General features: G+C 38.6%; 1 protein-coding gene across 1 annotated transcript in view; it reads right to left on the bottom strand.

The window, feature by feature from the left end:
- The window catches only part of cpt1a2b (carnitine palmitoyltransferase 1A2b), a 39115-nt gene extending 23993 nt beyond the window's left edge, over positions 1-15122 (bottom strand). The window contains exons 1-7 of the mRNA XM_042392529.1: positions 14935-15122; positions 7492-7634; positions 6336-6475; positions 4274-4451; positions 3892-3993; positions 2284-2421; positions 332-409 (exon numbers count right to left, since the gene is read on the bottom strand). Coding sequence (XP_042248463.1) covers positions 332-409; positions 2284-2421; positions 3892-3993; positions 4274-4451; positions 6336-6475; positions 7492-7632 — 777 coding nt within the window. The 5' untranslated portion in view covers positions 7633-7634; positions 14935-15122. The remainder of the gene's footprint in view (positions 1-331; positions 410-2283; positions 2422-3891; positions 3994-4273; positions 4452-6335; positions 6476-7491; positions 7635-14934) is intronic.
- Positions 15123-15544: the final 422 nt, after the last annotated feature.

The raw sequence follows: 15544 nt of genomic DNA, 5'->3' as shown, positions 1-15544 counted from the left end.
ATCACAGGACATATAAAACATTCACAAACTCTCATATCTGCTGATGCTTTTGAAGACAACTAACAAGGGAGTAAAATATCATGTAATTCTCTTATATAACTGTGAACAAGAAACATTAAGGGGGCAGAAGTTCAAAGAATGATTGCTGAAATAGGGCAGAGGACAAGAAGTTTAAGTGAGGGATGGGAGGAGGACAGGAAGGAGAGATGCAAAAAAAACAAACAAATAGAGAGAAATGCTTCCATCTGTGTTGGTTCAACCTCATCTCCATAATTATGCTACAAAAAGATATGAGACATTTCAAAGAATTGCGAAAAAGGCAGCTGGTTACCATGCCATAGTAGTTACTGTTGACCATTATGGGACCTCTGCTCCTCAGGTAGATATATTCCTCCCACCAGTCACTCACCTGGAATGAAAACAGGAGATTAAAGTTTGAACTTTTCAAAAGCAAAACAATTCCCTTTTATACACAAAGAGCTACTATACACAGACTGTATACAATTAAAAAAATGTCAAAGCTTTCCAGAACTATCTGTTCAATATCAAAGACCAACAGAAAAGAAATAGTAGTATAATAGTATAATAGTAGTATAATAGTTATTTACATGAAAATTTATTACTAGCCTGTTTGGCTAGTAATAAATTAAATAATTTCAAAACTAATGAAAGAAACTAATGGGGGGGGGGCTGCTGGTGGTGGCGGCGGTGGTGGTGGTTAGCGTTGCTCACATTTACCGTTATTTTTCTGCCGCTCACTCTCTCGCTTAACCACTCACTCACTTACAATCTGCCCTATTCCTTAAAAAGGAATTACGCTACCGGCAGTTTCCCAGGCAACGACACAGACATTAACTCACGTTTTGAGACAGCGCTGCTCAGAGGCTCCCGAACGCTACTGATTTGCAAATGAACGGATATTTGGCGTTATTTTTGACGTGTAAAAAAATATTTTTTGGCCTGGCGGGGGTTCTCATTGGCCTGGCCACCCACCAGTCCTGTATTATTATAGGGGAAACACTGAAGATGATGCAAATCTTTGTGTGTCCTGTCTCCTTACTGTACAATAATAATTTTTAATCTTCAATCCTGCAGTGTTTTGTGTATTATTTCACGTGTATTTAGTGTTTCCAGACAATTTCCACGACACCTACTTTTATAATTATTTTTTTTAACTGTTAGAGGTGACATTATTATACCTCTGCAAAAAAAAAGAGGTTATATTAACCTTAATCACTGATAAAGCTCCCTGGCTGCGCTCCATTAGACAGCGCTGGTGTGCTGCTAGTTAGTGAGCAGCGAGGGCTGTGGTAAACCTTACATTAATCTTTTCACAATTTTTAAGTGTTGGCAGAGACCAACCTTTTCCATTTGGATTCAGCCTCTACTAGCTACAACATGTCAAGAATGTGATTATTTGTCATTATTGTTAGGATGACGTCGGTACATGTCAGTTTTGTTTACGTAATGTGCAGAATTGAAATAAGACACTATTTGAAAGACAAGTGCTTCAAAACTAAAAACTATTTGAGGAGCATGTTAGGACAAGAGAGATGGTGTGGGCTGACTACAAAGTATTTAAAGTGATGGAATGAACGAGCTAAGACGTTGGATGTAGGGCAGCTTGTGGAAAACTTTGTGGCTCACAGAATGCCATTCAAATAGATGAGAACAGAAATACACTTACACTATTGTCATTTGTTACTGATGGGTTGCAGCCCACTCCACAGAAGAAAATGTCAACAACTATTGCGCTGCATAGCAACATGGCATTGCATGTGCACCAGGTGGTGTGCAAAAATTGCAGCTGCTTTTTGCTCATACTTCTGCGGGTTGTCAGCCTTGGTGATGCTCTATTCAACACTTGATGATTGTAACAGGTATTAGACTATATTATTTTATTTATGCATTTACACATGTGGCACTCTCTGTGTGTCAATAGCCTTTTTTATTTATTGTTGGTAAATTTCCTGTTTAATAATGTGAGTTTTGTATGTGCTCCTATGTGATTCATTCTAGTAAATATATGCAGGAAAGTTGATGCATATTTATAACTGGCAGTAAGCTGTATGCATAGGCTGCATCTGTAAAAAAAGAAATTGATATTTGGTTTGGAAAAGTGCCCAGTAGTGTGTTACACTACCACCAGCGGGACAAGACCTGACATGATCTTGTCTTGCTGGTGGTTGGGTCAAATGTCTTCCCAAATGTACAAGGCTATGTGTGTGAGAGTGTACATATATGTGTGTGTGTGTGTGTGTGTATGTGTGTAGATACACTTACATAGTTGGTGGCCCACAGAGCTTTAAGTTTAAGGTAGCGCTGCAGGCGGTTTCCCAGATTAGACTCAAACTGATTGGCCAATTCAGTCATCCTTTTAAACCCTGGATCAGTCAACAGAGGGCGCACCGACTCCAGGTACTGACAGAGATACAAAACAGAAAGAAAGAGACAAAACAGAGCAACAGTCAAAATCTGGTTCTGTGGTTTATGAAATTATTTTCCAAATTTCTGTTCTACAATACTCTGACATGCTATACTCTGTGTGTGTGTGTGTGTGTATATGCAGTTGCAAGAAAAAGTATGTGAACCCCTTGGCTAATGACTTCTCTAAGAGTTAATTGAAGCCAGGAGCTACCCTGCCCTATAATACACACATCAGTTTTGAGTTAGCTGTTCTCAAGAGGCATTGCCTGATGTGAACCACGCCTGGCACAAAAGAGTTCTCAGAAGACCTATGATCAAGAATTGCTGACTTACATGAAGCTGGAAAGGGTTACAAAAGTATCTCTAAAAGCCTTGATGTTCATGTGTCTACGGTAAGACAGATTGTCTACAAATGGAGAAAGTCCAGCACTGTTGCTTCTCTCCCTAGGCGTGGTCGTCCTGTAAAGATGACTGTAAGAGCACAACTCAGAATGCTCAATGAGGTGAAAAAGAATCCTAGAGTGTCAGCTAAAGACTTACAAAAATCTCAAGCACATGCTTACATTTTTGTTGACAAATCTACAATAAGTAAAACATTAAACAAGAATGGAATTCATGCGAGGACACCACGGAGGACGCCACTGCTGTCAAAGAAAGTACTGGCAAAATATTCTGTGGACAGATGAAACCAAAATTGAATTGTTTGGAAGGAACACACAAAACTATGTGTGGAGAAAAAAAGGCACAGCACACCAACATCAAAACCTCATCCCAACAGTGAAATACGGTGGAGGGAGCATCATGGTTTGGGGCTGCTTTGCTGCCTCAGGGCCTGGACAGATTGCTGTCATCGATGGAAAAATGAATTCCCAATTGTATCAAGACATTTTGCAGGAAAACTTAAGACTATCTGTCTGCCAAGTGAAGCTCAACAGAGGATGGGTGATGCAACAGGACAATGACCCAAAGTGTAACAGTGAATCAACAACAGAATGGCTTGAACAGAAGAAAATACGCCTTCTGGTCCAAAATTCCTCCTGACCGTTGTGCAAGTCTGATCTGCAACTACAGGAAACGTTTGGTTGAGGTTATTGCTGCCAAAGGAGGGTCAACCAGTTATTAAATCCAAAAGATTCACATACTTTTTCCACCTTGCACTGTCAATGTTTACATGTTGTGTTCAATAAAAAAATGAAAACATAATTTTTTGTGCAGTATTAGTTTCAGCAGAATGTGTTTGTCTATTGTTGTGACTTACATGAAGATCAGAACACATTTTATGCCCAATTTATGCAGATATCCAAGTAATCCCAAAGGGTTCACATACTTTTTCTTGCAACTATATGTATGTGTGTGTATGTATGTATGTATGTATGTATATATATATATATATATATATATATATATATATATATATATATATGCATGCGTAGACATGTGTTCATCATGTGTGTATATATTTACCCTGCTCAGTGTGTCTTTGATGGCAGGAACGGGTAGGTGAGGTAGAGAGGTTTGATAGCTGTACAGCAGAGGCTTCCTGCTTGATAATAACCTCAACAGAGTCTGAGAGGAACAGCAAGACACAGATTTGTGAAATATGACAGACACATGTACATTAAAACATATAAAACACATATTTTATAATAAGTATATAAGTGACATAGCCAATTAAATGGTCTTTAGAATGTTAGAAATAGTCTCTGCCTTTTTTAAGCATCCTGTGTCAACAAAATCACATGTTAAAATGCTACAAATGTAGCACATTTTGCAATAGGGATCCTAAACAACCTCTGCAGAGTGGCCACTGGAGGGAGCTGTGATACCAAGCAGAAGCATGGCTTACCACCCAGACTTTGGTAGTGTTGGAAACTCGGCCATGCTGCTCAAACATCCATTGGTGGTACGAGAGCAGCAGCTTGAGGCAGAACCTGAGCGCAAGGATGAGGGAGAGCCACAGCAGAGTGCTGAAGACCAGCGCAGACAACATGGTCTGACCCTGGGCACTGAGTGAGACATGGAGACTGGACAGATATAGGGAGAAGGGAAAGGAGAGAGGGAAAACACAGAAGGATATACAATTATTTGAAGTGGAAATGACAGTATATCTGCTAGTGTCAAAACACCAAATCTAGCATTTCTTAAGACCTTTTTATTACTAGCCAGAGCTAAAAGTAAGAAGAAAATAAACCAAATCACAAGAACATTTGGAAAACCAAATTATTTCTGACTGAAGATAGCTAAATAATATTCAAAAACTAGAAACTGGCAGTTTAAGAAACAAGACATAAGTCAAATTAATTATCCATGCAGAAGAGGTCCAATTGTTAAAAAAAAAAAAAAGTAAAGCTGATATAAAGACATGCAAAGAGTGTTAAATTTACTTTAGGTTTATGGACCTTTGAGTATCCTGTACAGCAGATTACAAATACCACAGATACTAATAACAACAGCAAATGCTATGATGGTCCAATAGCAACACCTGCTGGGTAGAAGCAGAAGTTTATTTGAGATATTTTTTTTAGAATCATAGAAAGCAGAAAAAAACATGGAAATATAAAAGAGTATAATATGCGGACAACAGAACAAAACGAGACCAATAAAAAAATAAACATAATATGACAATATGAAATGCATGCATCAAACTTAAGATAAAAAATACTTGTAATGAAATCAACAAAAATGTGACTTTCTATGAAAAGCATAGAAGTCTTTTATACTACTATTATTGAGTGTTAAACATCATGTTTCTTACTGGTTGACAAGTATCTTGTCTTGCAAGTGAATTCTATATTAATACAGCAAATCTCCACAGCAATAATACTTGAGCTTCAGTTTACCAGGTGATGAACTGGTGAAACAGACCTGACTATGGCTTTAATGGGTTACAGACAAACTTTCAAAAATGCATGGCAATATAACAGTTTTTTCTTTATCCAGTGGTAAGTGGCCATGTTTTACGTGCTACACTATAATGCACACTGAGGTGTCCAAATATCCAAAATAATCAAATTAATTTTCATAAAAAATTGTCTACTTGTCGATTTCCTGCTCATGACTGGCCTTTTAAACTGGAGCTGTCATTTTCAACTAGCAGCACTCTCAAGCATTTTTGGTTATTTAGACAGTAGCAACGTGAGTCAGAAGAAATACCACAGTTTTAAGTCACCATCACCTCCATCTCCTCCATTATTTTTAATACAGATATCACATACTGTAACTTGTTGCTTATATATCACATATAATGTACAACAGACATGTACAGGGTGTGCTTATGTATTGTATTTGATATATGTGCATATGATTCAACATGTTACTGTATATAATGACAAGAAAAACACATTTGTGATCACTCATTTCTGAATGAATACTATCAAGGTGGAATACGGCAGGTGTGTATGTGTGTGTGACTATGAGGTAGACAGTGAGTCAGTGATGTTGTTAAGTATCTAACAGTTAGTTAGTGAATAGACTGGTAGGGATGTAGGGGAAAGTTCAATTGCAGTCACCACACCCACGCTGCTATATTGTGACTCATTAGCTTTATATGCAAACAAATTCTGTTTGGATCAAACAACCTTTTACAAGTGGATGTCATTTAATGTATTTCCTGCCTGTAACAATGCCATATATCCATACCCAGAAGCCCTCGTGTTGGTTTCAATACCATATGTTCATAAGTTATCCAATTGGTGCTTAACAGACTTAACAGAGGTGTCATTTCCAGCTGGTTTCAGTAAATAATTCTTTCAGAAATTTGACTAAATAATTGCTAATTCAAACAACAGCAACTGTGAAACTGTAAATACTGATGTCCACCATGGACCAATTCCCAACTTCAAAAGGTGAAAAAAGAAAAGAACAATCTTATCCTCCATCATAAGAAGTCCCTGTGTGTGTCTGTGTACCTTAGTGGCAGGTGTTGCTGTATCTTGGCAATGAGCCCCATACTGGGATCCGAGCGCATGTACATGGTGGCCAGGATCGCTATGACGACAAAGAGCCAGGAGGAAGGGCTGGCGGGGTACACTCCCTTGATCACCCGGTTCTGTTTCCACAGAAGAAAAGAAAAAACAGGCACTGAATGAATACAATGATACAGTGAATTATGTGTATATTGGGTTAATTATTCAAACCCAAGATGTGTTTTACATGCCACATTGGTAAACTAAAACTCAAATCTTGGATTAGAATTTAAAACACATATTTGTGGGTCTGAACGATGTTAATCCATGCAACATTCACATGCATCAAAGAGATTTAAGAAACTTGTTTTTGAGCACTACAACATACAACTGCACATGCACATATTAATAGCTGTGTGTGTTTGTCACCCGCATGTCAGTACATGTTAGTAAATGCTCATTATCCCGAACCTATACTGATGGGAATTCACACCCTGTAATAAAGCACTTTTACATTCAGCTCTATACTGCACACAAATTACATCCCTACACACCTCCTCGAATTTATGACACATACACACAATGTAGCAAAAAAGCCGAGGCATCTGTCCTTATCTCTACCAGGGATCTAAGGAACAGGAGTGTCACGTTGTACAGATTATAAAATCTTTATCTTTATCTTTTCTATGTGTCCAATTACCCATGACAACAACGACAAAAAACATGACCAAACATGCAATACGCATCGCAGACACCGTTTTTTTTTTGTTTCACAGTGGATTTGTGGAGCTGTACTTGGCACCATGACTCAGTATAACTCACAGCTCCCCTCACTGTACTGGCTGGCTCAGGTCAAACCTAATTATCACACATCAAATCTAATTAACAGCCATCTACATACTGAAGTGGTAAAAATACAGAACAGAAATAGAAATCATAAAATACAAATTTACCTCTATGAAAAGGATTATCAGTCAGAGACTCTATGATCAGATATTTGCTAATTTCTTGTTAAAGTCAGGTTGTTGTGAACAATATGGACTCTTGCTGACTTGAAGTGAAGTTGGACAGTGTCAGCTTCCCTAAATAACAACAGCATAGATGTGGAGAAGTATCACACACATGTACACAAATACTGTACTGTTCATATGTTGCTCACCCTCATGCGACTGATGCGTTTCTTCCATGATCGTACTCCCGACAGGTAGATCTGGTTCAGGGCCTGATAGGACAGCTGCAGGTCAATGCCCTCTGGCGTTATGGTGAACTGGAAAGCCACGGCCTGATGGGCCTCCGCCATCGCTATGGGAGCACAAAAAGTGAACAAACATTGAAACGCCAATATCACCACTTGTTTGATGAAATTCTGAGTCATTTTTGTCAATGTTTTACATTACTTTATAGGGACAACAGCACGTTATAATATCAGGTTTTTATTGTTAGTTTCATGACATAAACTGCCTGTAGCAGCTGGTTTTATGCGCCAGCAGGCAGCTCAGCGTGTTTGTTGGCACTCTGGTATGAACACAATAATTCAGTAATTTAATGTGTCAGTGGAATGTTGTTGTCTCACTGAATACTGCTGCATCACCAAGAGTACTGAGTAAAAACTGCTCATGGCACGCTGTTCTACTATGTGAAGTGATAAACAGTGTAAAGCTCTCAGTACAGTAGGTTTCAAACAAATAATGAAAGACAAATATAGGGAGCACTTTACCTGGAAAAGAAAAACTCACACTATAAAACTGAGTATTATCCATGTCATCTATATAAAAAAAGACTAGGTCAAAACCTGTAAATGCTTGAGGGCTGTTAATTTGAGACAAGGGCTTTTAATTTGAAACGGACTCAGGAAGTAGTGGTATTCGGCTGACCAGTGGTGTAACTTCAGCACTCAGCTACTCAGCTACAGAGCTGGCCCCACTGTTGAAGTCCAGCCAAAAGTGTATACCAAGTTTTGAAAACAGCCAGTACGTCCTACACTGCTGCAATAAATATAAACATAGTGTAGACATCACGTGTGTCAATATACATCCTTACACTGCTGACATGGCAGTTGGTTCATCAAGGTTCCTGTGACAAATTCTGGCACATTTATTGTGCTCATCAAATCAAGTGACTGATTCTTTCATTAGAGAGGTGAGGATATTGTGCACAGGTAATGCTAAAACTACTGGAAAGTCTCATGTTTGTGGCAGGGTTGATTTAACTTATGAATATTAAAATTGCTCTCACTGTTCAGTTCAGGAGCAGTGCTGTCTACAGTTAATGTAGAGTATTTATCATGGTGCCCTGCCTGGGTAAGCAGTTGTTGTGCAACTATTGGTGTCTTTCTGACATTATGAATTATTTATGACTTATGAGCTGTGAGCTCTGGAACCGCACTGGCAGCTAAGCAGCAAGTAAGCAGATTCAAGAAACTAAGTGGTAGCAAAATACAAAAGGTACAGCAAGGCCAAATTGTTTTCTCTTAAAATGCTGCACATCTAAGAACATCCAAAGGTCTCCAAGACTGTGTTTGAAGAGCAGCCTCCTCCTTAATTGCTCTTAATGGCAAGCTAGGAAAAGAATATATTTTGATGTGTGACAGTAGGAAAAGCACAGGTGTAAATAATAATATGTAAATAATAATAATCAGGGTGCTGGTATTGTGCATGCTGCTCACTGTCACACTGTCACGACTTACTGGGACACTTGAACAGAACATTGTTAATGTCTTTAGTAACACCTGTGCTTCTCCTACAATGACAAGTCAAAATGTCTGCTGTAAAAAAAGATCTTACTTACTGCAGTTAACTGTAACATTATGATTCATACTACAGTGACTATATAGATATATTGCAAAATTATTTAGGAGATGTCACAACATTCTAGAGAAAGATATTCCTACAGCATGGTAAAAATCTGATTATTCTATTGTGGCTGCTGTGGCTAACCTGACCTACTAGTTCTACCTACTGAGCAAGTCCAAAACAAAAACCTGTGCACAACACGTGATCAATCAACACTTCATGACTGAAGCAGAACATGTTTACAAGTTAGTGTGCCAGTGAACAGCAGGGCGTAGTTGAACAAGACTAGGTTAAAACCTCATATATGGCTGGACTGTGTATGGTCAGTGAGTGAAATCGTGGTCAGTTTGTCACAGGGATAGTCAACTGTAGTATCTACAATGTGAATTCCTGGATATTAAATGTTTATCTGCAATTTTCTGTAGTGGTCCCAATAATATTTGCTGGTAAAGAGTACTGAAGTAGCATATCACATGACATGATTAAGCTACATTTGCGACAAAAAAAAGGTTATAAATGCAGTTGCAAGAACAATACTTTCTACTCATATCTTGAGATGTTTGATTTGAAAGAAAACTTATTTCTATTTTAATTCTAACTATTCTAATTACCTATCTGTTAACTCCGCCTGCTGTTTCATCTGTTTCACTCTGCATTTTGTCAGAGTGATGGTTATTTATGGTGTTTTAACTGTGTGCTCTCCCTCATGCCTCTATGCAGCTTTTTTTTTGCCTTCCAGTCAATGATCATGGAGGCTGAGGTGGAAATTGCAAATGAAGGTTTTGACAGCATATTGGTTGCAAATTCAGGAGGCTTATCTCCACCCCGTTACTGCAGTTACAGTCAAATCAAGCGCACCTGCGGAGCAGCTGCCCCACACTAAACTGATATTACATGAGTCTCATGTTTTATCCGCAAGACTTGTGTTTTAATGCTGTTGTTCATCGTTTGTGATGTGCGTCATCATCTTGCACCGATTCATTTTGAAAGAGCAATGGCGAATGAGGAAACACTCGGCCAGCCAACCAATGGTGAAACTTTATCACTCACAGATGACCGCGGTCATAGGGCTGGTCCAACCAAAAAGCATTATACTATGGCCACTGCAAATTCTGATTGGCTGGAAGGTGTGGGTTAACTTTTAGTTAGACACCTATGACTAAATGAATGCTCCAATATTATAATGTGTAGAAAAGGACAGGAACAATACAAAACACATCTGAAGATAAATCTGTATTCTCAATGAGATGCCATTGTGTTTGTTGGTGGTTGCACAAATATTACAGTTTTTAGTGAAGTTTAACTTATCATCCGTTACAATCACATACAATATGTCCGGTATTACCTTCTAATTTAATGTCCCCTATGAACATATGATGGGTGGATGTATGAAATAGAGCTGCAATGATTAATTGATTAGTAAGAGCAATTATTTTGATAATCGAATAATCATTTTAGTCATTTTTAAGCAAGAGTGCCAAACATTTGCAGGTTGCAGTTTCTCAAATGTGATGTTTTGAAGCTTTCTGTATCATACATGATAGTAAATTGATTATCTTTGGATTTTAGACTGTTGATCAAAACAAGACATTTGGGATCTTAAAGTTTAAAAATAATTATAATGGGCATTTTTCACAATTTTCTAATTAATTGAGAAAATAATGGGCAGATTAAATTGAAAATGAAAATAGTTGTTGTTTGCAGCCGTAGTTTGACATAGATGGTACCCCGTAGAGTTTTTGACTACTTGTAGCACTATGGATCTACGTTTTCACAAGTGTGTCCCTGTTTTTTTTGTTTTCTACACACACAAGGACACACATCCACAAAACATTGCTACCAATGCTTTCACATTATTCCGCTGATCTACAGATGTTGGTAATGTGAAACATGAACATATGAACAGACACATAATAATACACCAGCAAAGCCAAGGAAGTCATTAAACATGGATGTAAACAATGTAGGTTTCCAAATATTTATCTATCATGTTTGTTAGACCTTAAGGATACAAACACTGCATTTTGGTGAGTAACACCGAATGAAAACTCCACAGGGTACCTTTAAAGAAAGAGATTCAGAAGTAAACTAGCTCACCTAGGCCTACATGCTGCATCACTTACATTTAACTCATTTGTTTGTAATTACTGAAAGTCTTGAGACGTGTCACGATGAGTTTGCTAACAGAAAAAAGTGAGAGAAGAAATGCTTGCATCTTGACAACATTAAACAATTTTCAACACAAAAACTTCAGCATTTAGGCTATACCAATAAGTCATTTTGAAAGCTAAACAACATTTATCCTCTGACGTCATCTTCATTGTTATCTTAAAAGGTTTTAACTCTTGGACGGACTGCACTGTTGACCCAGCACAGATAAGATTTTTGGCAACTCCAGGCTTCAAAATAGGGCTGCAACCAATGATTATTTTCATTATCGTTGTTGTTTGGTTCATAAAATGTCAGAAAATTGAGAAAACTACCCTGATGAGGTTTTCAAATGTCTTGTTTTGTCCACAACCCAAAAGATATTCAGTTTACTGTCACAGAAGACTAAAGAAACCAGAAAATATTCATATTTAAGAAAAGAATTTGGACATTCTTTTCTTTAAAGTGACTCAAAACAATTCAATAGTTGGCAATTAACCGATTAATCGACTAATCATTGCAGCTCTACTTTAAAATGTCTCTTAACAAGCCTAGAGTTGATGTCACTGATACAACATCCATGTTGTTTTCAGCAGGGTACAGTTTTGCATCTCTCAATTTCTGATCTGGGTTTAGGAAGCTTGGACAGCAACACGGGGCGACGACATTCAGCCTCTGTACACACGGTGTCATTGCATCATTTGGTTCCTTCAGTGCACTTCCTGCATAATCTACTGGCAGCAGTGATGCCTGCAAAAAGAAGATTGCTGTGTGGCTTTATTCTACTGGCTACACAAACCAAATGGCTACTCAAAAAAAAATATACCTGTCCGTTCCAAAAAGCTCTGTTTCTCCTGGCAGTAGTCTTTGACTGTGTGTGTGTGTGTGTGTGTGTGTGATAGAGACAGAGCTCTGAACAGTACCAGTAACACAGCTGTTGTAGATGAATGTGGAAGTCTCCGCCACATATGATGACATGACAACTATACAGTTACATTCACACAACCTATTGAAAGTAGGTCAACATGCAATCCCTCTGAGGTTGTGTGCATGTGTGTGCATGTGTGTGCATGTGTGTTGGTATGTGCATTGGCTCCGTGTGCAGACCGTCACCCCCCCCCCCCCCTCTCTCTCTCTATCACTCGCCAAGCAACTCCTTGCTGCATATTTCTCACTTTGCTGTGTTAGTCTTTGCTTCTCACACCTATTTCACTGTGCATACGTGTGTGTGTGTGACTGTATAAGACCGATAAGAGCGAGAATTAATGTGGGAGGAAATTGTGGGCATGTTAAACAGCTCACAATTTGTGCAGTTGCTGATGTTGAGAGGATTTTTTGTGTACCTCAAAATAATTTACAATCATTGTCCTTGACCCTAGAATAAACTTAATTCCAGTCTGAACACAAAAGCAGACTTGTGACATTTATCTTGACTAAAACTCTAACCAAATTAGAACCTAGACTACTATGTTAAAGAGCAAAGCAACTTCACTTTACAAAAATAACTTCTGTACGGAGCCCAGTTTATCCCTCCCCCCACCCCACCCAGGTGGGAAAGAGTTAACCAGTCAAATACTGCAGGCAGGGTTTAAAAGTCTCTCCTGACAGCTACGTATCATTGAGCTTTCCTCGCCTGCTCGTACAATACTTAATATCATGACACATCTCATCCTAATCTAGCCCCAGTTTGTGCCTCTCTTACATTCCAGTCACAGTAAAGCATCTGAGTTTCCTAAAAATATATATGTGCACGGTGATATATAACAGCAATGTGACTGCACACAATAGTTTTGACAAGAGTCGCACCTTGGAAAACTTCTTTTGCATGGTGCAACAGTTGATATGATTTTTCCTCCAGATGCTTGGCTGAGTCTTTGAGGATTTTGGAAATACCTTCAGATATTTTGAGGTCTGGTGTATGTTTTTAGGAAAATTGGATGCTTACCTCTGTGACTCAGATGTAATAGTGTTACATGGCACAAACTTGGGCTTTTCCAAATCCAACTGTTGTTGTGGTCACCGATTATTCATTGTGACTGCAGACATTTTGTCTCTAAGGAAATGTTGATTTCTTGGTCCAGTGAGCAACCGAACACATACACACATATGCACACACATGCAAGCCCACCTCAGCAGTAATTTGACATCAACCCGAGAGAAGCTGGTAAAAACCCAAAGACGTTTAATTAATTAATCCTTGCACTATTTGGATCCTGTTTGATGTTTACAGACACTGTTTCACTTGTATGGACATTATGTGTTGTTGTCCGCTTGTTTCTACAGTACCAGTCAAATGCTTGGAAACGCTTCCTCATTTAAGGAAACCAGTAAAAAGGAAGGTGTGTCCAAACCTTTTTACTGGTACTGTGTACGTACAGTAGGGATCTATTTTTTCACCCACTTGCTTGCATGTAATAGTGATAAGTTTGTTTAATTATCTTTGTCGGGCTTGTTATCTGTGCTTATCTTTCAGAAGTTTTTTGTGTGTAAGCACACTGAGAGCCACTAGAAACCAGAGCCACAGTCCTTGTATGGGTACACTTTGGTGGCCAATGAAGCTGATTCTGACAATGATTCATTGATATTAAACGCTTTATTTTGGAAAAATATTACCAATAGGTTATGCTCAAAGTTATGCTATAATATACACTTAAATAAATACAAGAATTAGCAAGCGGTGCCAAGTTAAAATTGAGTAAATGTTGAAGATGAAAAAAATGTTACAATGCAACAGTAATTCAATTCATGACCATAGAAAGGCCTGTTGAAGTGAGAGGCTTTTAACTCTGCTGCAACACGTTTGAAAACGCAGTAAAGTTATGTGGTAGAATCTGGTAAAACTACACATTAGTATTTGATGTGAAATTGTCGAGATGTTGACGGACAGGTTTTACCTGCCAGAGCACAACTGGTACAAACATAAACACACACACACACACACAATATACATGTTTGCTAGACTAATGTTTAGTGTACTGTAGAGTAAATAGTCTGTTGTTGTTAAGTCGAGGCTCCAAGGAAGATAAACTCTTACGATAATTGTTTTTGTTTGTTGTCTCTAACAGAATATTTGGCTCAAATATTTGGCTACCATCTTGTGTATAATTATGTGTGTGTCCTGTGATGAAAAGCATTTCCGAGAAATGGAATGCAAATTCCTTTTTTGACACGATTTCCCGTAGAGAAGTGATGTCAGGGTTGTTTCAGTGTAGCTCGCAGGTTGTCATGTCAACGGCTCGAAATGTTTTTCACCCTTAGCGGCGTTTAAGTGACATTATAAAACACAAACTAACAAACAACACATACAAAGATAAGATCATTCATTTCTCGGTCACTGTGTATCCTCGCTAGGAGGAGTCTGAATGTGGCTGTTACCAAACCAGTTTAGTAACTGTGCAATGCAACCATGCTTCTCTCCATAACGACACCACCGCGCATTAAAAACAAACCAGAAACTCCGCACGCATATACTATACTTGAGTGAAATTACAGTGAATTAGCAGCTATTAAACACAGTGGTGCATTCATGCTCAGCACCATCTCCAAGCCCGCCGCCCCGCGCGATGCACAACAGCGGACAGAGAGCCAAACGAGCGGGATTCATTAAATGAAGGGAAACTAGCAGTCCGAGAAGAGTTCATTAAATACGTTTGAAAATTTACCTGAAGTGTCTTTCGAGGAGCTTTCTCGGCGAGAAGGTTGATACAGAGGCGTCTGTTTGTACCCCTCCCTTCCTCACTCGCAGTGAAAGCAAGCTTTTCCTCCTCCAACAAGACAATCACGGCCAGCGGCCAAAGATAGTTTGAAAAAGAGAAGATGAGGCACTCTGTACTTAAAGCTTAGGGGGCCTAACTTTCGCTCTGAAGTGTGGGCGTTAACTTTGACGCGTATGCTGTCGCCTATACGGCATACGCTGTGTACACAATAGTGGCTATTCAGATCCTTTACTTAAGTAAAAGTATCGATACCGCAATGTAAAAATACTCCATTACAAGTAAAAGTCATCCATAAAAAATCCAATGAGTAAAAGTATATAATATTAGCAGCAAAATGTAAAGTACTGCAGTAAAAGTAGTGGTTTGGTCTCTCTGACTGATATATTATTATATATGACATCATTAGATTATTAATACTGAAGCATCAGTGTTAGAGCAGCAGGTTACTGTTGTAGCTGCTGGAGCCTGAGTGTAACGAGCTAACACAACAGCTTTCCAAAATTGTTATCAGGGAAGATGATTGTTAAGTGACAAAAACAGCTTTGCAACATATTTG

This window comes from Thunnus maccoyii, chromosome 18, assembly GCF_910596095.1.
Source record: "Thunnus maccoyii chromosome 18, fThuMac1.1, whole genome shotgun sequence".
Lineage (NCBI taxonomy): Eukaryota > Metazoa > Chordata > Actinopteri > Scombriformes > Scombridae > Thunnus > Thunnus maccoyii.
This window is presented reverse-complemented; position numbering and strand designations above follow the sequence as displayed.